At 38.7% G+C, this 24,750-nt stretch overlaps 1 protein-coding gene across 1 annotated transcript in view; it reads left to right on the top strand.

Annotated features, from left to right (window-relative positions):
* LOC108796020 (calcium-activated potassium channel subunit alpha-1-like) overlaps positions 1–24,750 on the top strand; it is a gene marked incomplete at its 3' end in the record, with an annotated part of 400,113 nt that overhangs the window by 343,264 nt on the left and 32,099 nt on the right. The window contains exon 9 of the mRNA XM_018567387.1: positions 2,727–2,818. Coding sequence (XP_018422889.1) covers positions 2,727–2,818 — 92 coding nt within the window. The remainder of the gene's footprint in view (positions 1–2,726; positions 2,819–24,750) is intronic.

Raw genomic sequence — 24,750 nt, 5'->3', positions numbered from 1 at the left:
TGTTGTGGGTGGGGGGGGCGGGGGGGATTGACATTGTTTGCTATGTTGCCCACCCCTCAGTTAGACTGCTTGGGGAAGTCCCAGGGTCTGACTTAAAGAGCGTGTGCCCTTTACTGTCCAACTAATAAAACAGAATGTTTTACTTACCTGTAACACCCTTTTCTTGCAGTACATTACAGACCCCCTCCCCCTCTGTTCTTATGATCTCCTTACTGCTTTCTGCAATAGGGGTTATATGGGGGCTGTCCCTGCAACCTTTTTTTATGACCAAGTCCAAACACTTGAAGGCAGCATATAACCAAAATCTAAGACTTAAAGAGCCTGCATCCTGTACTATATTTGAAGAAAAGGATTTCACAGGTAAGTCAGAAAGCCTATCATTTTGAGGCATTTATATAATGATGCCTTTTTCTTGCTGAGAAATAAATTAAGAAATACTTCACATGACCTTCCCCAAAATGCATGTTTGCTGTGTGATATAATAATGGGTTTGTGTTAATTAAATGCTTTGAAAATCTTTCTTTGCAATGGCTTTCAGGCTTTAGATTACAAAATACTCCTATTTGGTCATTATTCCTTTTAATTTTATTATAATTATTTTTTACAACCTCCTTTTTGTGGACTTTTTGTGACATTTCCTTTTTTTCTTTTCATACTTTTGGGTATAATTTTAGTAGACCCAAATATTTTTGTACTTTCAAACACGCTCTGCAAAAGGAGATCAGCTCCATAGTGCTATTAAGAAACCAGGCTTGGGTATCCAAATCTGTAGAGGTAACATTTTGATTAAATAAACCCAAAGCTGAACTGAACTTCACCAGGTTTTTAGGAATAAAATAATTTAATAGCCAAATCCCAGAAATAAATGATCCAATACCCTGAAATTAAAGAAGAGAGAAAATGTCCAAATAAATACAAATATTACTTACTTTTTTTATTTATTTTTTGTATGTTACTGTTACACCAACTTGTAACCAATGTATAATTGAGATCTGCAAGCAATATAAAAGTAATTTACATTCAAAGCACACTTTGGCAATTTTTTTTTTATGAAGAGGTGACTGTTGATTTTTTTTTAAAATTATTTTATTTATGAGGGTAAGGCAGACACAACATCAGGCGTGTAAACATAGTCGAGGATTAGCACAGAAAAGCAACACTGTTGATTTAACAGTAGACCTAAACACATTCACCTGTTTTGTATCCCCCTTCTTCTTTATAAGCTGAACTAACTCTTTTTTATTTTACCATTATGCCTGTCATACTTGAGAGTAGCTCTGAGCTTTCCCTACCTTCAGGCCCTGTGTTACATGTAGCGGTAACGGTGGTCTGTGTGCAAATAATGGTACTTTGCCTAAGCAGCCAATCAGTAGCACTTCGTGAACCACCACTGAAAAACTAAATGAATGTGCAAGAAGCCTAGATCCTTTTTCAGGTAGCTTTAATCGGGTGATCTAGGCAGTTTAGTTTACAGAGGAGAAGTGGGAATTGGCGAAAGATGCATGTTAAAAGAAAGTTTAGGACTGCATTACGATGTATTACTATTCAGAGACACAGGTCGTTAACAGCTGATATATATAACATCTTTTATTTAGTACTTTACTACAGCCTAGTACCTTAGTGCCCCTTATATTTTATATTTGTTTAGCCAGTGGGCCAATACACTATTGCTCCACTTCATTATTTTACTTTTCCTGTGACAGTTTTTGGTCTAACTTCCTGCAGACAGAATGCTTTTCACAATATTCTTACATTAATAATTGTCACAGTGCTTTTATTATAACAACATCTAAACATTTAAAATATTAAAGTGACACTAAACTTAGGAGTTAAATCTTTAAAATGCATTCAAGTACCTTAACTATTAACACAAATGTAGCTTATTTGTATATGACTCAGCTGTAGAGCCTCAAATCATCTCTGAATTTGTGCTGACACTGTTCTTCCTCTGGAGGGTGGCTATTGTTCCCCGTGGTCCCTGTGTGTGTTGTAAAGTAGCCACCACTGCAAACTCGCTCTTGTTATGGTCTAAGATGGTTTACAAATTTGTAATGAAATTATAGAGCATCAAGTGAGCGGTGGCTACTTTACAACACACACAGAGGCCCTGGGGAATAAAAGTAGCCACCCAGCAGAAGGAATGACAGTGTCAGCATGAATTCAGAGAGGATTTGAGGATCTACAGCTGAGTGATGCACCAATAAGCTAATTTGAATGTATTTTTAAGGTTTAACTCCTGAATTTAGTGTCACTTTAAGCATGTGTTTGTCCTTGTCAGACTGACAATGATAGCTGATTGCATGTTGCCGCCTATAACTACCTTGGTACCTTATCTTAGACCTCATATTTAAAATTTGAAAATGTTAACCAAGAAAGTTATAGCGAATCAATGAAAAAGAATGGAGCTTCAAAGGATGTCCTTCAATTCTGTTAAAAAAAAGATAAAACACAAATCCACAGATACTATAGAAATATATATTTGTTTTCCAGTTATAAGTAGAGCATCCTTCTTATTCCCCTTTCCTGGTGTAGGGCGGTGAATGCTGCAATCTGTCCCTAATATGCAGAAAATAAGTTTGCACAAATGCCTTTTTCGTCCAAACCTGGTTTATTTGGCAGGAGCTGTCCCTCCACTAATAACTTCTAAGTTGAGCGTGTCTTTTTCTACAACAGACGTCCTTTCTTCCTTTTTAGTCTTCTTTTCTGTCTCCTGTCTTCCTTCCTAGGCCATGTTTGCCAGCTACGTCCCTGAAATCATAGAGTTAATAGGAAACCGAAAGAAATATGGTGGTTCTTATAGTGCAGTTAGTGGACGGAAGTAAGTATTGACCGAGGCATGGTGTCACTGCTGCAGGGCGAGCCTCTCTGCATGCTATTTGTCCTTTGTTTTTTTTTTTCCTATTTCTCGTTCCACGCACTCAGGCAATGTTTGCCCGATATGTCCCCGAAATTGCTGCTCTCATCCTTAACCGGAAGAAATATGGCGGGACGTTTAACTCGACCAGAGGGAGAAAGTAAGTTTTTTGTTTGTGTTTTTTCCCATTTGGGGAGGCAACTTTTGGAAATTTTAAAGGTATTCCATTTACATCTATTTTCCTAGGAAACTAGTCAAACTAGACATAATGAGTTGTAAGATGATCAATTACTGACTGTCGAAAATTTGTCATTTTATTTTCTGTTTTCTACATACTATATTTGTGTTCATTATAGCTAATTGAAGAGATGAACATTTTTTGATGTGGTTCACTGCTTGTTTTATGTGTTAATGCAAGTGAAGCTGCAACCTCATTTATTTAATCTAGCTACGACTCTTTACACTAGACAAGAGAGTTAATATATTTCACACTGTACTTTTATAAATACATCAGAAATTAAAGGAGAACTATGGGGTTAAGGCTTTTCCCCATAGTTCTCCTTAGGGTAACGGGAGGACACAAACTAGCGTCCTCCCGTCACCCTAGGCTCAGTATAACGCGAGCTGTAGATCGCGGTATACTGAGACGCCGCAGTATACCGCAAGCAGCTGCTCGTGGTATACTGAGATGCAGCAGCTGAAGCGGATCCCGACAATTGTGCCGGCATCCGCCCAGCTGCGTGACTGACAGCTGGCTCTGCCTATCTAAAGGCAGAGTCAGGTGTACCCGCACCCTCCCTCGCACGTTCCGCCAGTCGGCGCTGGCGGATGAGAGCGGGGGGGGGGTGAGAGAGAGCCGTGACAGGATCGAGAGGTGAGTGAACGCCGGTATGTGTTCGCTCACCTCCCGATCTACTGAGCCGACCTGTGACAGTCTCACTGCTAATTTGCTTTTGGGTGGAGTATTACAAGTTAAAATCCTATGAATTATTCTTTACACAGCAGATCCACATTTAGTAATATTGAGGTCATGCTACAATCTGTTTTTAAGCCTTTCCAAAAAGATAAATACTGACTTGAATTAAAGACATTCCTGACACTTAAGAACAAAAGGTGTTTTAAATCTTGATGATTAAATTGGATTACATGATTAACACTCTGCTGTCAGTTTGAATGTTATTAGCTTCCACACTGCTTGGTGTATCTAAGCAAATATTACCTTCTTTTTTCACCATAGGTAAGGATTTAATCTGTCATTGTATAACTTGAGCAAAAATTGGAAATGTTGATCTTGCACGGTTACAAAAAAAGTTGGGAAAACAAAACATGTCTAGTTTAGATAAAGGCAAAATACCAAAATATATTAACATGAAAAGCCCTTATAAAATCCTGATCACTAATGGCTGATGAAGCTTTTTTATCACTGGATCTAACATTAGCTCCAGCCCTGATCCTAACTTTAGCGCTATTCTCAATTCAACTTTCAAGTTTTAAAAAAAAACAGTTTTGTGAGGACTTTGTAGAAGTTACTGGCTTAATGGATGTAGGAGCTAGTAGGTGATGCCTGGTGATCAGGGCTGTCAAGCCCAGCTTATCATTGGGTTAAAAGGGAATTTGGGGTGGCCATGGGAATGTATTCGGAACTATTTTAAAAAGACTTCTGAAAATGGGTATCTTATGGTACCACTTTAAATCAGTGCTTGAGAGCAAATAGATAAGGCTCTCCATACATCTCCATTATGTTAACTATGGCACCATTAAAATATATTTTATTCCATTTATAAAGAACTGTGAACATCAGTGACAGTATATAAATGCTCTGTAAAGTAGCATGCGTGCATATACACCATTGAATATATTTTCTGACTGAAACCCACACTGTGAATTGAGGCAGTTAGGAATTTAACTATTAATACTCCACCCAATTATATATTTAAAATAGTTTTAATTTAGCTGCATCTACCCTTTATATGTATAATGCAGCACACAAGAGTGAACATAGGATTGTTCTTTAAACATATGGTTACAGTAAAAAAATATAACTTTGAGCTAATAGTTGAATCATCTGATCATGGTCTCCTCTGTGTATTGTATATGGCTTCACAGTAGCAAGTAACCAGAGGTATTTTCAAGAGTGAGTCATGTGAAACAATGCAGTGATCAGGTGAGGACCATGTTTTGGTCCTTTTTACTTGCCATAGCCACCATCTTTACTGAGCATGGTAATATAATTATAAATAACCCTAAGAAAAGGAATACAGGTAAAGAAAATTTACTGTTGAACGAAAGATTTTACCGTTATACAGACCACCATATACAAAACAATTTCCTTCCTAAGTATCTTTTATAGTGACCTTATTATGTAGAGTTTACATACAATCTAGACTGGAATACCTTTAAAATTTCTCATTAAGTCTAAGCTAGAGTATCATAGTTCCAAACTTGTCTCAATGTTCGTGAAGTCAAAAAGTACTAAATCAGGTGCTGAAAGAAAAAATGATTTGTATTTTTTAGCATTTAGAGGTGCAGTCCCATGTAGCCGCAAGGTGGAGTCTATACCTGTGTTTGAAATAATCATAATTCTTATGCAAATTAAGATTATAACATTCTTTCTACAGTATAGTCAATTTACAATTCTGTTCTGTTTGCCTCTGGCCATGTGAACCGTCAATAGATTGTATCTAAATATTTTACTGTTAAACGAGAAACATTCTTAGGAAAAATGACCAAGTTTTGCCTTATTGCAGAAGCAGGATGTGTTTAGATAACTAAGTGAATACACTGTACAATTCTTTTCAATTATTTTAAACAAACGGGTCACATGAGCTTATTCCTTTTGATCAAATGGTCACTGATAACCAGCAATAATCATTTCATAGTTGGATGCTAGTTTTAGTAATGCTAATGTGTTCTTCATAGCAAGCACTGAATAAACTCTTACATGCAGTGCACCAGTTTTGTGTCTTTAACCTATCCCTGTAAAATCAATATGCTACTGTGTCTACTTAAGCTACTATCTCTTTGCATCTGGGCTAAGAGCACCAAAACTGATTGGAATCATTTAAATTAGTTTACATTACCCAGTACAATGCAAGTAAGAATATGTAATTAAAAATCAAATTATTAGGTTAAATGTTTGATATCTAAGGTGTCATTTTGTGCAAATTCCTGTAGTATTAAATTGAACTACATCTTTAAACAATTCATAAAAATTAATTTCTAATAAAGGGCCTATATAGTATAGATCTTACATTTCCCCATTAGGACCTGCACTGATCAATATCTACAAGAACACAAGAGTTTTTAAAGTAAATTAGTAATTCTTTTATTTCGGTAGTTTCTAACACGTTTTCTTAAGAGGTAACAGTCCTTTAAAACTGGGGGGGGGGGTATGGTTCTTTACTTGCAGAATGGTGATGAGCAGGGACTGCTGACACCACCAGGAGGGTGGGAAGTAGTAGTCATGTGTTTACTTGATATTGGTGGCCATTCCAAAACCACAGACACAGTAGTGTACTGCCACTATCGAGCATGTATAGGATCCCCCCACCATATTTCTGACATCAAAATAGGGTGGTGGTATTCCACATATGTGTGGTACGGGAGCCATATAATAGTATTACAAACTTCACAGCAAGATCTACCACTTTTGCAGTATTGTACTGCCACTTTAACGATTGAGGTAGATATTGCCCCCATATTTCTGACATTACAATATAGCAGTAATACTGTGCATGCGCTGAATACTGCTGCCATATTATGATGTCAGAAATTTGTCAGCAGGATCCCGTTCATGTAGTAGTAGTGGTCCACGCATGCATGGAACCTTGCCGCCATATTGATCTCAGCATTTTATGGAGAGTGTAAGCATCTGGAGTGCTGAAGCGACTATGCACTGTGCATGAATAGGACATATTGCATTTGTCACAGCTTGAGTGGGGAGATGTGTGCACATTTAAATACATTACTGCGCATGCACGGGGATAAGATAATGCATAAATCACTCTTGCGCGTGAAAGCACAAATTTATAACGTGAGCAGACACCATATTAAACCCTGTCGGAAACCTGACACTATTTGAAGATATACAAGGGGGTGAATTTATTCCATCAAATTGCCCTTTCAAATTCAAAATCTTGCATTACAATAAACAAACAGTATTTATCTCTAACGAAACAAGGTAATGCCAGCGCTATATTACTATTATTATTTTTATGAATAGCATTCTGCAGCTCAACCTGAAGCTAAAGGGGAAACAGAAAATCTATTTTACTACCTGTATTCTTCTTGTAATATTACTATAAGATAACTTTTAATAAATGTCCTCCAATTTTATGCTTTGAAAGTAAAACAAAACCTTCATGACTAAAGGAATCAAATTTAGTATGTACCTTCCCTACTCATTTCTTTCATAACTTTGTGTGCATTTCTACAGTGCAGGTGCTTGTTAAAGAAACAGTATTCTTTGTGTGCCTGGCAGTTTTGTCCATGCAAAATGATGCCTGCACATCCCCACATTTACTTTCTGGCAGCTTTTGAACTCAGACCGCTTTAATATATACACACTATCTTTCACATTGATGGGCTAGAACACAGTAAAATCAGCAGTAGCACATCAAATAATAATGTGAATTTTGCACTGATATTTGATCTGTTTTCTGGTGCTATTACAGTTGAGATTGCTTTAACCTTTTCACTGCGGCCAACAAAACTATTACTTCGGTCGGCATCTCTGCCATGTAAACATACTCCTGGTGGCTATAGCAGCTATATTAACTCCTGTCTGCTGGCTATTCAGGCAGCTGTAAAGCCACACTTCTACATGATAGTGTCCCCCACCCCTGCCATGTGTTCCATTCTTACTGGTCCCTCCTGAGTTTCCGGAGATCTCCATGGCAGGTGTCAGAATGGAGTGTGGTGGGAGATCATCAAACAGACAAATACACAGTCTGTGGTCGATCAGCTTTTAGAACCTGTCACTTGCATGCTATCACATAGGGGCTTATCAGCAATACAGTTAAGTAAAAATAAAAAAATTAAAGTATAATAAAAAAAAAAGAAAAAACACCTGCACCCCACATACACACACATATGAATGCAAGCACATATTTTAGTTGCATACATGTATGAAAATTATGTTTGCGCCACACATGACATGTATCAATGTGCTCGCCAGAGTGAAAGCAATAATCCTAGGCTATCGTTCACTTTTAACTATACATTGATCAGCTGTAAACGCTTTGAAAGCTTTGCCTATTGACAATTTTGGGTAGCAAAGTTTTTTGCCTCTTAGGGGTGTGCTTCAACATATTTGGTATATATTTTACCTAAAAAATAGGTATCATATTGTGTATATGTGCAATAAAATACATTTTAGCATATTTTTTACTGAAAATATAGATCTGATAAACAGTAGAGCAATTATTGTGTGACTTAAAAAGTTGCAACTGCAAGCATTTAATTCTACAGAGTCCCTGCTTTCAAAAAAGTTGCAAAATATGAAAATAAAAAGGTCAAGCAATGAAAGGGATAAATCCCAATTTGTTTTTTTCCACAATGTTGTTTTTTTTTTATTTTTTCTTCGAATTTGTTAGCAACTCAGCACAGCAGCCTGCATCCCTGTAACACAATACTCCTCCCCTTATCACCACTACAGTGGAATTGTAACAGTTATGTCATACCCATATTAACCCAATTGTTTTTCGTAGTCAAAAACCTATGTTGTTAAAATTAAAAACATTACTTTTAGTTCTATAATACATTAAAACATTGTTGCTCTTACAACACATAGCTTGGCTGGTGAAATGTCAGGGAAATATACTGTATGTGTTATATGGTGTGACAGTGTACACGATTCTGTGTATGTCAGTGAGAGGTTGAAAAGGGCAGCTTTCCCTGGCTAGGAAAGGGTTAAGCCTGGCCAACAGGTAAACCTCCTCTCTCTCTATTAATTAGCCTGCACCTGATAGTGACAGAGGGGGAGAGAGCTCAGAGCAAGATCCAGGCTGCACTGGATGGACACTGGAGAGTGTCTGCATATCTGGGGAATAAGGTCTGCCAGAACAACTGTATGTATTGGACTGTGGTTTTTGTTATTTTATACTGGAAGCTGGACTAGCCGCTGCAGTAGGACGTGGTGAGGGACACTACTGTTTAGTTAGACTCCTAAGGTGGAGTAGGCCTTTTTATTTGTGTTGATTTTGAGTTCTGCTCGAAATTGTTTGTTTAAAGGAGACTTTTACATTGCATGCAATAAAGCTGCATTTATTGCCAAATACTGATTGAAGACTAGTGACTTTCCTACAATGGCTATGAATAGAATTTGCAATGTACAAAATCTTTATGCAATAAGTAATTTTCATCTAGGCAAGGAATGAAGGAGTGGGAGCGAGTAACATGAAAAAGGTAGTTGTACACCGATGATGTCAGATCACATCCAATGTTATTAAACTTGCACAGGCACTGCAGCCATGCCTAGTACCGCCCTTCCATAATGTTTCACCCAATACGGACTTGATCACACAGAGGTTAACCTCCCTTTGGTCGGCAGTGGAGTTCCAGAAGCAAGGGATTTTCATTTAAAAAAATTTAATGAGGGGTAGAAAGCAAATCAGAGGGAACTAATTTTTTGTGTGAAGGCTGGCTTTAAGCCTCTGTAGTGGCAGCATTACCTACAAAGCCAGCACCTGTGAGGGAATTAAATGTTTCAAAGTTTATTGATATGCTAGAGTTTATTACATAGTATTTGAGGTTGAAAAAAGACACAGGTCCATCAAATTGTGAGTTGTCCTTGCGTGCGTGCGTATAAGAATCCCTGTGTGGTCAATTATGTAAGAGTACCTGTATGTTACGGTCTCTGAGGAAGGTATCTAACTGATTTTTGAATGAATCAACATTGATACCACTGCTTGTGGCAGAGAGTTCCAAAATGTAACCACACTAACTGAAAAGAAGCCCCTACACCTTTTGTGGTTAAATCTTTTCTCCATCAATTTTAGGTGGTGGCCTCTAGTCCTTGTTAGGGAGTTTACAGTAAAAAATGTAATGCTGATGTTGCCATCGCCACTAAACATTTTGTACATCAAAATCATGTCCCCTCTTAATCGCCTCACTTCCAGTGTGAACAAGTTTAAATTTAGCAACCTTGTCTCATAGCTTTGATCCTCCAGCCCCTTAATTAGCTTAGTTGCTCCTCTTTGGACTCTTTCCAGCTCAAGGAAATCTTTTCTGTGGACTGGGGACTAAAACTGAACCGCATACTCAAGATGAGGCTGAACCAGTGATCTATAAAGTGGCAAAATGATTGCTTTGTCTCTACAGTACATTTCCTTTTTAATGCAAGACAGTACGCTGCTAGCTTTGTTTGCTGCAGCCTGGCATTTGCGTGCTGTTATTCAATATGTGATAAACTATGACCCCCAAATCTTTTTACACTTCTGACTTCCCTAGTGGAGTACCCATTAATGTGTATTATGCTTGCCTGTTTTTAACCCCAAAGTGCATTACTTTACATTTTTTCAACATTAAAACTCATCTGCCATATAGTTGCCCTGTCCCCTATTTCATTCAAGTCCTCCTGCAATGTTATATTGTCTAAGGCCGTGTTTACCCTCCCAATTTTAGTATCATCTGCAAACACAGAAACACCTTCTACGATATCATTAATAAAACGGTTAAGTAGTATTGGGCCTAGTACAGAACCCTGAGGCATGCCACTCTCAACCTTAGACCACTGTGAAAAAGAGTAATTTATCAAGACTCTCTGAACACGTACCTATTGCCAGTTCTCTATCCATGTACACACCATTTCATCCATGCCCATAGATTTAAGCTTATGTATTAAGCTTTGTATGTGGCACTGTGTCATATGCTTTTGCAAAATCCAGGTACACCACATCCACTGGCTTTCCTCTATCCAGATTCTACTCACCTCTTCATAGAATGTTAGTAGGTTGGTTTGACGAGAACGGTTTTCATAAATCCATGCTGATTATCAATTGTAATATATTTGTCATGAACAAAATCCACTAAATAGTCCTTTATCATTCCCTCAAATAGTTTGCATACTATTGATGTTAGACTGACTGGTCTGTAGTTACCTGGTAGGCATCTAGAACCTTTTTTGAATATTGGTACTACCTTAGCTTTATGCCAGTCACTTGGTACCCTTCCAGTCATGAATAGGTCCTTGAAGATGAGGAATAAAGGTCTTCCTATAGTCTGGCCAAGCTCTTTAAGTACTCTAGAGTGAAGGTTATCTGGTCCTAACGATTTATTTGCATTACGTTTTTCCAGTCTTTGTTGAACCCCGGCTACCGTCAACCACTGTGGTATCTTACGCACCAAGCAACTCACATTCTTATCTCCATTAAACCCTTCTTTTTCCTGAGTGTATACTGAGGAAAAACATGAATTTAATACATCAGCCTTCTCTCGGTTGTTTGTGATAACTCTCCCGTTTTTATCTTTTATTGAGCCTACCTGCTCTTTTCTTACCTTTTTACTGTTTATATATTGGAAGAATTTTTTTGGGTTCTTACAGACTGTGGTTATATGCTATTTGTAATCTATTTTAGCTGCCCGGATTTTGTGTTTACATATCTTCTAGCATTCCTTGTAGCTCTTGAATGCTAATGATGACCCCTCCATCTTATATTTTTTAAATGCCAGCTTCTTTACTTTGATGTGTTTTCTTACCGTTTTATGTAGCCATGCAGGCTTAACTCTCGATCTTTTATTTTTGTTACCCGGTGGTATGCACTTTGTGTAATGTATTCTTAAAACAATCCCACTTCTTGTCAGTGTTCAATGTTAAAAATAAGTTGTCCCATTTAGAGTCAAACACTAGATGACGCAGCTTATCAAAGTTTGCCTTTCTAAAAATTTAGCGTTCTTGTCAAACCAACACACTTCTTTTTTTCTGTATCCAACATTAAAGGTAATCACCCTGTGATCACTATTACCCAGTGTATCCCTAATTGCTATGGCTGCAACAAGGTCAACATTAGTAGTGATTAATAGATCCAGAATTGCATTCTTCCTGGTCGTGACCTTAACCATTTGGTCCATGAAATTGTCCTGCAATATTCTGAACAGCCCTATGCAATATGTTATTCTGCACAGCTCTAAGGTGGTTAAATATGAACTTAAATATTTACCCTTAACTCCATACAAACTGCTGGAAGGTACTTAAATGTTTGTCACCCTCCCTATCTAACAGCAGAGTGGGGATAAAATTAAGGTCCTGATTTATTATTATTGCCACTAGTAGCAGTGGAGGAGCTTAGTAAAAACATGTTTTTAGTGTGAAGTAGCCACACATAAAGAAGTTAAAAATAAATACCTGCTGTATAACTAAAACATAAGATAATCTAAAAAAAACACCCAGGTAGATCTGATGAAGTAGGAATATACTACCCGTCCAAGGCAGAGTACCATGGTAATAATACCGAACTACTGTTAATAATGCTAAATTTCTAAAACATTTCTCAGTAAAGATATTTTTTTTAAATGTACTTTTAACACTGAAAGCTTATAGCTGTCAGCACATGACAAACCTTTTAAAACTTGCAGGGTCTTGGTATTCTCTTATCCCTTTAATGACCCTCATTAAAAATGTAATCAAGTGCTAAAATTTAGTAATGTTTTAATACTTCGATATAAAATCATCTAATAATGAATGGTTATCCTAAATCTTAGGTTAGACATTTATCAATATAATATTTGTCTCCTGCTTATGTTCACTTCAGATTTTAGTTACTTATGGCCTTTGTAGTTGTATTTTTAGTGTAATAATTATGTAGTTAGGAAAATATGAGCCTAACTGAAATGTACAATTTCCCTTTTGAACCAAAATGTTGGGTTGCCTAGTAGACCTAGATCTACTGCTAGTTGTAACAAATGTAGCCTTCTTTAAACTTTAAAGACTAATGGAGAAAAAAAAGAGGGAAACAAAGCCAAAAATAAAAATTCAGCTTTACGTTCATGAGATATTTTATTTAAACAATCCATTATAGCATGGTAGCACAAGCATGATAAACTAAATGCTAGGCTAAAGTGAGAATAGGCCTTGACAGTTGGAACAACTGATCCCCAAAAATCTGAAATCTGTAATGATATTTAGTAGGGATACACCAAAACTTTGGTTGCCGATACAAATTAGCCAAGAAATGCACTTTGGGCAAAATGCCGAAATTACCATTTTGTGGCCGAAATTGCGGTGTATCTCTAGTTTCTCTCCTCTCCCCTGGGTGCTTCTCTGTGCCCTCAATCTCTTTTTCTATTTTAAAAGGGAAATATTAGCAGTCTGTTTAGACCACTGATATTTCCCTAAAGCCCACAACAGTAAAGTAAAAATAAATAAAATATTAAAAAAATTATTTTATTTTTTGTTGTTGCGGTTTTGGTCTGAAAATTCAATTTCGGTGCACCTCTAATATTTAGGCATTATTTTGAATAAAGTAGGAAATGTTTTAAATCCTTGTAATGTTTTTGCCTTCTGTGTGCCATTAGGGAGTGAACATCTCTCCTTGTTACTGGAACAAGTGTTGCCATTGGAAGAGTTCATCTCTATTTCTATCCTGGTTTCAGCTCTTCTCAATTTTCAATTTTTCCCAATTTTCAGTGCCATTGATAGTGGTAACCAGGACAAATAGAGTGGGTGAATCTCTGTAACAAGGATAAAGACTGCAATAAAAACCTGAAAAGGTTTCTTATCCCTTACCCTACCCTAACAAAAACTAAAAATGTTTAGGCTCCAGATACATATAAAGACTTCATAAATAATGGTAATTCTTAAAGGCTAAGTTCACCAATTTTTTTTCTGTATACAGTTGTGCTCAAAAGTTTGCATACCCTTGGAGGATTAGAAATATATGTACCATTTTTAAAGAAAACATGAGTGAGCAGGCAAAACACATTTCTTTAATTTCGTATGGGATTCATATTCAACTGTAGGTCATAGCAGAATGGCACAAGTCTAAAACAAAACATGACAACGAATAAAAATGAAATGACCCCTGTTCAAAAGTCTGCATACCTTTAGTTCCTAATACTGTGTATTGCCCCCTTTAGCATCAATGACAGCATGCAGTCTTTTGTAATAGTTGTCTATGAGGCCCCACATTCTTGCAGGTGGTATTACTGCTGATTCGTCTTGGCAAAATGCCTCTAGGTCATGCAAAGTCTTTGGTCGTCTTGCATGAACCGCACGTTTGAAATCGACTCGATGATATGAGGGCCACTCCAGAACCTTTGCCATTTTCTGCTGTAACCACTGGAGGATCAACTTGGCCTTGTGCTTGGGGTCATTGTCGTGCTGTAAAGTCCAAGAACGTCCCATGCACAGGTTTCGTGCAGAAGAATTCAAACTGTCTGTCAGTATTTTCTGCTGGCATGCTGTGCCTATAGAGCTCACACACCCCCAAACATCAGTGAGCCACCACAATGCTTCACAGTGGGATGGTATTCTTGTCGCTTTAGTCCTTGTTTGCCCCTCTCCAAACATAGCGCTTATGGTTTCATCATTGGTCTCATCACTCCAAATTACAGTGTACCGGAAGCTGTGAGGCGTGTCAAGGTGTTGTTGGGCATATTGTAACCGGGCTTTTTTTGGCATTGGCGTAGTAAAAGGCTTCTTTCTGGCAAATCGACCATGCAGCTCATTATCATCGTATTGTACTCCTTGTAACAACCACACTGTGTTTTTCCAGAGCAGCCTGTATTTCTCCTGAGATTACCTGTGGGTTTTTCTTTGTATCCCAAACAATTTTGGCAGTTGTGGCTGCAATCTTTCTTGGTCTACACCTTGGCTTGGTATTAAGAGATCCCCGTATTTTCCACTTCTTAAAAAGTGATTGAACAGTACTGACTGGCATTTGAAAGCTTTGCATATCTTTTTAGATCCTTTTCCATCTTTATAACGTTCCATTACCTTGTTACGCAGGTCTTTTGACAGTTCTTATTTGCTCCCCATGGGTCAGTATCTAGCCTGCTCAGTGCATCCACGGAAGAACTAACAAACTCATTGACTATTTATACACAGACACTAATTGCAATTTTTAAAAGCCACAGATCTGGGAAATTAACCTTTAAATGCCATTTAACCTGTGTGTGTCACCTAACAAGGCCAAACATTCCAGGGTACATAATCTTTTGGACAGGGCCATTTGGGTGATTTGTTATCATTATGATTATAAAGGAGCCAAACAACTATGTGATAATAAATGGATTCATATGATCACTATCCTTAAATAAAAGACAGTTTTTTGGCATGATCAGTCATATTTTCAATATCCATGCCAAAATGTCACAATTTCTGCCAGGGTATGCAAACTTTTGAGCACAACTGTAGCTTCAGAATGTCCCACTACACCGGTGATGAACCTCTTTTCTAGGAATACCAAAGTACTCAAATAGATGCAGGACAAAGGCTCACTGCAACCACCATAACTTATTTGTAAAAAGCTCCCCATTACATCTTGTGAGGTGTCATGTGCAAAATTTAGGACAACCCCACTGTTAGCAAAGTCAGGAAGATCTCTGTGCTGACGTCATTGGGACATACATCCTATGTATGATCTTGAAACTCAGACCGCTTTTCCCACCCTCCGCTTCTGCCCCCTGCAACTGTATATTACTCTGGCGCCCCTGGAGCTCATTGTGCTGTGCCAGGCAGCACTGTTACCAGAGCCAACAAGGCAGCTCAAATGTAAATAGAGAGCTGCCATCTCAAAACTGGTTGCATGTAGAGTGGAGCAGCCACTGACAGATGGGAGGAAACTAATGGTAAACAAGGAAACTGAATGAATGTTGATGAACTTGTGAAAAAGCAATAAAAATGGGGGGAGTGTAAAGGAATGCTAATTTAAACACAAGGACACATAGCAATCAAGTGAACAAAAACCGGTGAATCCAGAAGTGTGAATACTTATTCTCTTTTACCGACTAGCAAAAATAAACAAAACAGCACTACAGATAAAACAAAAAATGCACTACAAAGGCAGGCTGAATCATTGGGGGTTTCCTTTACCTCCTCTTTTGTATTGCATGAATATGACAGCAGATGACAATGCGGATGACAATAAAAGTATATCTCCACCCACTTCCTCCCATGTACTTGCACGAAAGGAGACAGTAGGCAGGTGGTGCTCTAATAGGTGAGAAGTGGTGCAGGGAGGTAAAACATGCCCTATTCAGTCTGCAGTAAAGCAGTGGATCATGGATATGTAGATGCTCTGCTGGCTCTGCTATTTCCCTGGATTGTAACATGACACTACAGGAAGTCAGATGTTTAGAGCACATCTGAACAGAGAAGGAGCAGATTCAAGGTGGCCATGGAGGGGGTAAGTGAGAGATAAGTAAATAGGGATGGCTTGGGCAGAAAGGACAATAAGAAAGACTTCTATTCATTGTGAAAAGTGCAATTCTTCTAGAAAATGTGACCTTAGCCTTTAAGGAAAATTACACGCACAGTTTGCTTGCATTTTCCCTCCAGAAACATGCATTATTCTATGCATTATTCTATGCATTTAAGAAAAACGGGTGATAACTAGAATGATTATTACAAGGCAAAAATACATTTGGGGAGAAAAAAATATTGTGTTTTCTTTCATAAGCAGTTAATGACCCGAGCTTTAGGGATGAGCTCAGCTTTAGACTGATTCTGAGCTCTTCCGGGACCCAGAAATAAACTACTTCCACTGGCACCCAATTTTCCCGCCTTCAGTTGTACATAAGCAAAAGGGTGAGATGCAGTGACATCATTGACCCTGAACTCATCCCTACAGAGCATCAGAGGTGCATACGGTTAAGTTGTATCACTTTTTTTTATTTTTGGATAGAGTGCTGAGGGTTTAGACCCTTTGTCAAGTTATTATTGCTGTCTGGGCCCCCATTGAGGAAATTCACCTCTCTATTTGTACTGGTGACCTCTGAGAAAGAAAGTGATAGAAAATATCGAATCTTAGAGTTGTCCCCAGAACAAGAGATAAGGGGGCCCCTTTTACAGGGACCACTTTCTAAGAGGGGAATCTCCCACATTGGGAGACTTCCTCTAACTTTCTTCTATGTCTCTGGGGATTCCTTTCAGTGGTGACATGATGTAAACAATCTCATTGCTTTCACAGAAAAGTTTAGGGAAAAAAGTAAACCACAATTTATTGTAATTTACATCTCAATCTATTGCAACAAATTAAAGTGACCCTTGTATTTGAAGATTTTAATTGAACATTGTATTTTTTAGCAAATCAAGCTTAAGCATACATAGCTTGTTTCAAGATAACACCTTCAAACTAACATAAACAGTAAATATGCTAAAAGCCAAACACCAGCTTTTTTAAATAAATTGTAATTAAAGTGACACTAAACTACAATCAAAACTACTGGACTACAATCTTAAGGTGCCCATACACTGTGCGATATTATCGCACGATTATCGCGGGAAATCCCTCGATCGTACGATAATCACAAAGTGTATGGAAGGCGTGAGACTGTTTTTACTGTACGGTCGCACGTCTTTTGTCTGAGGAGCATGCTAGAAAACCAGCCGAGAATCGTACGATTTTCGGCTGGTTTTTAGCATGATCGTAAGATCAATGCCGCACGGGCCGGTGTGCGCACGCGCACACTGCCCGTTCAGCATTGCGGTCATCGGAAGCCCACCCCTCAGGGGGACTGGCTTGCAATGATCGAAAGTACGCTCTGCCTGTCCAAGATGGGCAGATCGTACGTTTTTTAAAATAACTTTACAACCATCGCAAGACTAAGGTCTTGCGATGGTTGTAAAGTGTATGGCCACCTATACGTTCAGTTTACTAATTTGTATTGAAAACACAGTACATCATGGAAGCAAGCTTGGAGCAGTGGCTACTTTACAACACACACAGGGACCATGGAGAACAAAAGTAGCCACCATCCAGAGGGAAGGACAGTGTCAGCATGAATTCAGAGATGATTTGATGGTCTATAGCTGAGTGATACACAAAAAAGATACTTTTCTGTTAATAGTTGCGGCACTTGAATGCATTTTAAGATTTAACTCTTGAGTTTGGTGTCACTTTTAGTTGCCCCATACTTGTATGAAGTTCCTTATTTCCCAGAGTTGTCCCCTACAGCAGTGTTTGTCTGTCCTCCAGTGCCTGCCCTCTTCTGAGTTGAATGATACCCAGTGTTGAACCATTGATCAATCTATTTAATATTGCTAACCTTTCCAGGTAAATTTGTACTAAAGGCACTTCATTAATCAAAGATGTAAATAGTTGCTACATTAACATAAACTGGTCATTTTTGGTGCTTTATAAGGCGTTATATAAACTTGTATTAATCAGACAGCCATAAAGATTACACAGTATTCCTTTACCAAATGGACCACAGAGAGTGGCATTTGTGTATCTTTAATTGATTTTATGTAAAAGTACCAACTGAGTGCTGGCTAACAGTGGCCACTTTAAACCTCTATTTTAGCTGACATGACCTGACTCACTAGTATGGCTATGTTCTTTAGAAATACAAAGACTTTTATCATATAATACTACTACTTTCCACCAGCACTGTACAATAAATAACATATTTCAAAACAATTTCTGTTAAGTTTCAAATCATAGATCTGATTGTTGACAGCTGAATATTAATTGGTATTGGGAATCATTTTCTACTCCAATAAAGGATGAGATTTCAAAAGTTAAAGTTTATATTGCCTAACTAGCAATTAATGGGGTTAATTTACTAAAAGAATAGAGGCAGTTGATTACCTAATTACGTGCATGGTAATAGGGAGAAAAATCTGGATTTTTGTTAGCATATAATTGGGCATTCAAAAGCAATGTGATCCTATCTACTAGCATTCGCTTAAAAATGAAGTGAATATACCATGTCCACAGTGAACATTCAGTTTGCTATACTAATAGCCATTATTCCTTGAGTCTATCAACTCTAATGTGCATAATGTACCTGTGTATGGGTCATTTTAGTCTAGCCACTGTAGACATTACAGTTAAAGGTGTACATCTGTTTCCCAGGCACTTCAATTTTCCTGTGCAGTTTTTAAGACTGTTGATTAGATACAAATCAATTAATTAAGTATATGTACATTGTTATATATACAGTAGAGTCATACAATGATCCTTTGTGAACATACCCATTGGTTTTAAAACAATTTTCCAGTGTTAATAATTAGTATTGGAAACACAATGAAAGTGTGATCATGTAAGAAATGTTATGAAGTAGAATATATAAAATGTATACAGTGATGCAAATACGGTTTTGTATATTAGAGGCAATCCTTTGCTACCATATTGCACTTTTTTTTAGCAATCGAAATGCTTAATGTTTTATACTAGATGTACTGACTGATCAGCCTTCAGAATTATTATACATTTTTCATATTTCAGTACCCATTCCAGTATAATTACTGCTGTGAATAGTACTAAAGCTCCTAACCCCCTCCCTTTAAATCTTCGTGTGTTTGGTTGCTGAGTTGACTTTCTGTCAAAAGGAACGGTTAGGATAATAAAGTCAATATTTAACATCCACATAAGAAAGGCAAAAGACTTTTTATAGTTCACACTATCTGGGATCTTGTAATTATGCAAATACAGGAGCTGTTTGTTAATGGAGACATAAACAAGGATTATTTTGTGCATGACAGAAAAATTAATTTAATGAAGGCCTAATCTGTAAATAATAATAATTAGGGATGTCCCGATACCATTTTTTCAAGACCAAGTACTTTCCCTCAGTACTTGCCGATACCAATTACCGATACTTTTTCTTAAAGGGACATGTGACATTTTTTCTAAAACAATGCAAACTAATGATTTTAGAGCAGTTTCTTTATAATCATGAAGAACTGCAACTCAATCCATGATTATTCATCAATGGAGAATGACAGCCAGCAATAGAGGACTACAGATCCCATAAATCCATGATAATACAGCAATGGAGAATGGCAAATGGCCATAGAGGACTACATATCTCAGCAATCCATGATTTTTCAGCAATCGAAAATGGCAACCAGCAATAGGGGATTTCAGATTCCATCACTCCATGATTATATAGCAATTATACAGGCCTGTGTGCAGATCTTACCAGGGCTGCGTATGGGTCTCCCGATGGCTGCTTGCATATCTCACCAGGTCTGCGTTTGGGTGTCACCAGGGCTGCATTTGGGTCTCCCCATGGCTGCGCTTGGGTCTCACCACAGCTGTGTGCAGATCTCACCAGGGCAGCATGTGAGTCTCTCCAGGGCTGTAAAGGTAAGTGCCGGTCTCTCCTGGGCTCTGTGGACAGGTGCCGGGCTCTCCAGGGCTCTGCATGCAGGTGCCGGGCTCCCGAGGCTCAGCGGGTCGGTGCTGGGCTCTCCAGGGCTGTTCTGGCAGGTGTTGGGCTCGTGCCAGGCTCCAGGGCTGTATGTGCGGATATGGGGCTGTCTTTTACTGGCCGGTCTCCGGAAGGAGCAGGAGGTGATGTGCGGGACCTCAGGCAGCCGCTCTTGTTTAAAAATTTAAAGGGCCAGTAATGGCCTTTAGTATCGGGGCATTCTCACGAGTACAAGTACTCATGAAAATGCTGTGCATCAGCCCCGCTACCGATAATAGTATTGATATCGTGACATCCCTAATAATAATAAATGCCTTTTTGTCTAAAGGTGACACAAGCTTGACAAGTATGTGGAAGTGGTAGAGTAGGGGCACATATAGAGGGGGGGGGAAAGAGAGGGGAAATGAAACAAGCTCTATCATGTAAAGATTACTATGTAACTATGTAACTATAGATGTTTAATGATTCTGCGCTGGATATGTGAAATAAGTGTTCTGAATATAAGTGCTAACGTGAATATTTGAAGGCTGCAGCAAAAAACGACCTTTAGGTTAACACATACAAAATCAAATTATGCAGCGCCACCATCAATTAATAAATGTGTCAATATCAACATAAACTGTGATCAGTTCGTGAACCAATAAGCACACAAATGTGAATACAAATATCACCAATGAATATATCAAAAGAACAATTGTATATACCCAAAAGGATAAAAACAATCAAACAAATAAATATTGAATATTGTTCTTTTTTAGTTCTTTTTTCCTTTTCTTAAAAAACACCGTTACCCTGGATGATTAATCACACAGGGTCTCTGAAAACGTTAAATGTTGGTGACTGGGGAGTGGCCTTCTCGTGCATATAATAGACATGAGATATTTGTAGAAAAATGGAGACCATGGAGGGCTTTTATTGGCTCAATAGAGATGCAACAATATTTATAAAAACAAAAGAGGGAAGGAAGGAAATGAAAAAAAAATGAGGAATAGCATCTTTCCTCTTTTCCCTTTCTTGTGCAATTTCTTTTTTTTGTTTTGTTTTGTTTTGCTTTTTTTTTCTTGACACAAATAAAAATTTATTCTGGAAAAAAAAAAATGTTGGTGACAAAACCACCGTGAGTAGTAAAGTGTTATCTTGTGAAATGATATCGAAAAAAGAAAGTTCCGTGAACTTTTGTTGGGGATATGGGCCAATGCCGTACGTATCCCCTCAAAGGGTGCACTCACCGTGAAGTAGTGGCTGTGGTTGCTTACCGGAAGCGCTCAAATGAAAGCTCTCAGAGCCGCAGCATCCTCCCCACGTCTCTCCAAGATCTCTAGTCGGCGGGTGATGTGTAATTAAAATAAGGTAAGGTAATTGCACATGGATGTTTTAATTACACATCAATTGCTGAAGTGAAGGGCCGACCGATCTTCACGCAAATAACAGCTGGGCAGAGCCAGCGGTGATCTCACGGCTCACTCCGCCCAGTTGTAATGACCGCATCCCCAAATGGCCTGGGGACGCCGATCTGTCATTACACAATAACAACTGGCAAAGCTGGCCATGACTTCACGGCCGGCTTCGCCCAGTTGTTACTTATTGACCGGGACCTGCTAGAAGACTCTGGCGGGTGCCGGCCAATAGGAAACATGTGGGCGAAGCTAGCTGTCACCGATGGCCCCGCCCAATTGTTTTTATTTTGCTGGCATCTGTCAGCGGCTGTTCCTGGACCCAGAAGACGCTGTAATAGCCAGTAGCTGTGGCTACTACAGTGTATTACACAATCCCTGTGGCCCTGCCAAGTGTCATGTATATGTACTTACATTGTGCCAAACTGGAAGTATATATACCTTTTCAAAGCTGGAGTTCAGCGTTAAGTTTATGTTGTAAATTAACCTCCAGACTGCGTGTGATCATCATGATTGACTTTCATGGTGATCAGAAACCATACTGTGTGCTCTCCTAGCTAACAAATGAGAAATGTAGGTTAACGTTATCCAGTGCCTGGGGATGCCTAATTACATTAATTATGTAGGCATTTACAAGTAATTTAGCTAACTATAGCCTTATAAAATGTTTACTTTTATGTGTAACATAAACGATGTATTAGCTGTCTAATTAAAGAAGCTAAAGTGTTATATTTCGTGATTTATAAATATTATAAAATAATATTCTTTGATAATAGATTTGTTAGTTTTTTTTTCTGCTAAGGTTTTAATTTTTTTGTACTGGAAAAATGTGGACATGTGCTGAATTAAATAATTATTTCCAGCAGGAAGGAAATTTAGGTAGGGTATGGTCACAGGCCCATTGTAAACATTGCTGTTTTATAACAAGGACAGTGGATACTTTTGATGCAGGGTATGTTGAGGCTAGGATGTAGAAGTTAATAAAGGATGCTGTCAAACTATCCAACATGTCCCAGTTTTGTTTTTACAGTAATGTTGTCCTAATTAGAAAGCTCTCTGCCTTCCTGGTAATTCTGATTTATTTATTTTGTACAAAATAAATATTTGCATTGTACATTGATTTTGCAAGATCTCATGGCAGCTTGTTCAGGAAAAGGAAAAGCCTTTCTTTGCATATCCTGATGGCAGGACTTGGCCAGAATTGCAACGTCTGTACTAAGTGGCAAACATGAGTCAGGGCTGGTGTTTGAGAGGTTTAAAGTAAGCAAATGATCAAGTTCTGAAGGGCATTCTACTGGCAGCAGAATGCCTCTTGGTCCACCTTAACTAATGTGCATTATTCACAGCATTAGTAGAATTGTTGCTCAGTGGGAAGTTTGTTTGTCCCTGGGTTCTGATTAGTGGTTAGCAATACCCAACAAAATCCAAGTTAGGTTCACTGAACATATCCTGTATTGTGTAGGATGGAACAACCGGAAAAGAGATAACCTGCCCCCTTAAAAAAAAATAGTATCCATAACAACCTGTTCGGGAAGCAACATGACAGCTGTTCTCATTAAGCTATTTGCGTTCTGCTGGGTCAAAGAGAGGGCCTCAGAGATGCACATAAACCTCAAGACAAAGAATCCTTTTTCAACAATTAAACTCTTCTATTACATATGATCTTTTGCACACAAAATGTCGACCTCGAACTAACACTTTTATTAAGCTAATCTTAATGGAGGTCTTTATTAAAATAGTTGAAGTAGTACTAAAGGCACTGTGTTTTTTATCTTAATGCATTCTCTGCACTAAGGTAAGAAAGGCCAAGTACCTTTCTGCGTTCCCCTGTCCTGCCCAAAACTTACCTGCGGTCACTAATCACTGCCGCCGGGTCCCTGAGGTCATCCTCCATTCCGACCTTCCTGGTTGTGGGGGTGGGTGTAGGAGTGATTGGCTCCTTCTCCCGACAGTCAATCGGCTGGGAGGAGGGGTGTGGCTTGCCACAGGCTGTGTATATATGGATGCACACTGCTCTTAAAGGGCACAGCCGGGAAAGCGCAAGCATGGGTGTCTCCTCAGCAACCCGCAACAGGAGTGGGAGAGAGCAGTTTGGGGATCAGCTAGAGAAGGACAAACAAGAAGGGTAGCACTTTTAGGTGAGTGTGGCCCTTCTGAACATAAAAAGAAAACTGAAGGTTTAATATCACTTTAAGTACTACTTAGTAACCATAAAATGTTGAGACAGGGAGCATTTCGGTCAGGAGTATGTAACCTACAGCTAAGCTTACAAAATGTAGCACTCAGGGCTATTTAATGTACAGCACAGATTACAGACTGCATCAGTCAGGAGCATGCCTGAGGTATGCATTATGCAGAGTGGTTGGTGTAGGGCTCCTTTAGGTTGGTGATTACTGAAGAAGTTATCCTTGGTCATTGGAGGAGTGACCACTTACACTGATACTTTGTTCTGCCCATTTACATTGATGTTCATTGGAGAAACAACTTCTTATATTGATGTTCTCTGTAGTGCCCCCTTTTATTGGTGATAAGCGGGGAAATACTTCCTTACATTAAAGGTGTTAAGTGTATTACTACCGTACATTGGTGAAGTAGTGATGTGTTCCCCTACACTGCTGGTCAGTATAGTGCTCCCTTACACTGGCGGCCAGTGGTGAGGTGCCCCCTTCAATTGGCGGCCAATGGTGAAGTGAACATTTCTATTAGTAAATGGAGAAGTAAACCCTTGCTGGTCATGGGATGAGTGCCTTCTTTCATTGGTGGTCAGTCCCCCTTCAATTGGTGGTCAGTTAAAGTGTCCCCTAGTGTTGGTGGTCATTGGAAAAGTGGTCCCTTACATTGATGGTTATTACAGTGTCTTCCAGGGGTGAGGAGCCCCCTTCTTCTGATGGTCAATGTTGAAGTGCCTTTTATATTTGTGGTCAATAAAGAAGTTCCCCCTTTCATTGATAGTGGTGAAGTCCCCCCTTATGTTGGTGGTAAGTTGGAGCTCAGCTAAACAAATCATTGCTGTTAGTTGCTACTTATTTGAGAGAGAGGAGTTTTTGCTGCTACCACACCTCGGCACCAAAACTATGCAGGCAGATTCAGTCGGAAGATCATTCCACCCATCCTCATCGCCCCCAAGTCGGCTAGGTTTTGCTAAACCCCGGGCACTAGACATGTGCCTCAGGTATCATGGTGTAA

Source organism: Nanorana parkeri, unplaced genomic scaffold (genome assembly GCF_000935625.1).
Source record: "Nanorana parkeri isolate BGI_ZX_2015 unplaced genomic scaffold, ASM93562v1 scaffold1041, whole genome shotgun sequence".
In the NCBI taxonomy this organism is placed as follows: domain Eukaryota; kingdom Metazoa; phylum Chordata; class Amphibia; order Anura; family Dicroglossidae; genus Nanorana; species Nanorana parkeri.
This window is presented reverse-complemented; position numbering and strand designations above follow the sequence as displayed.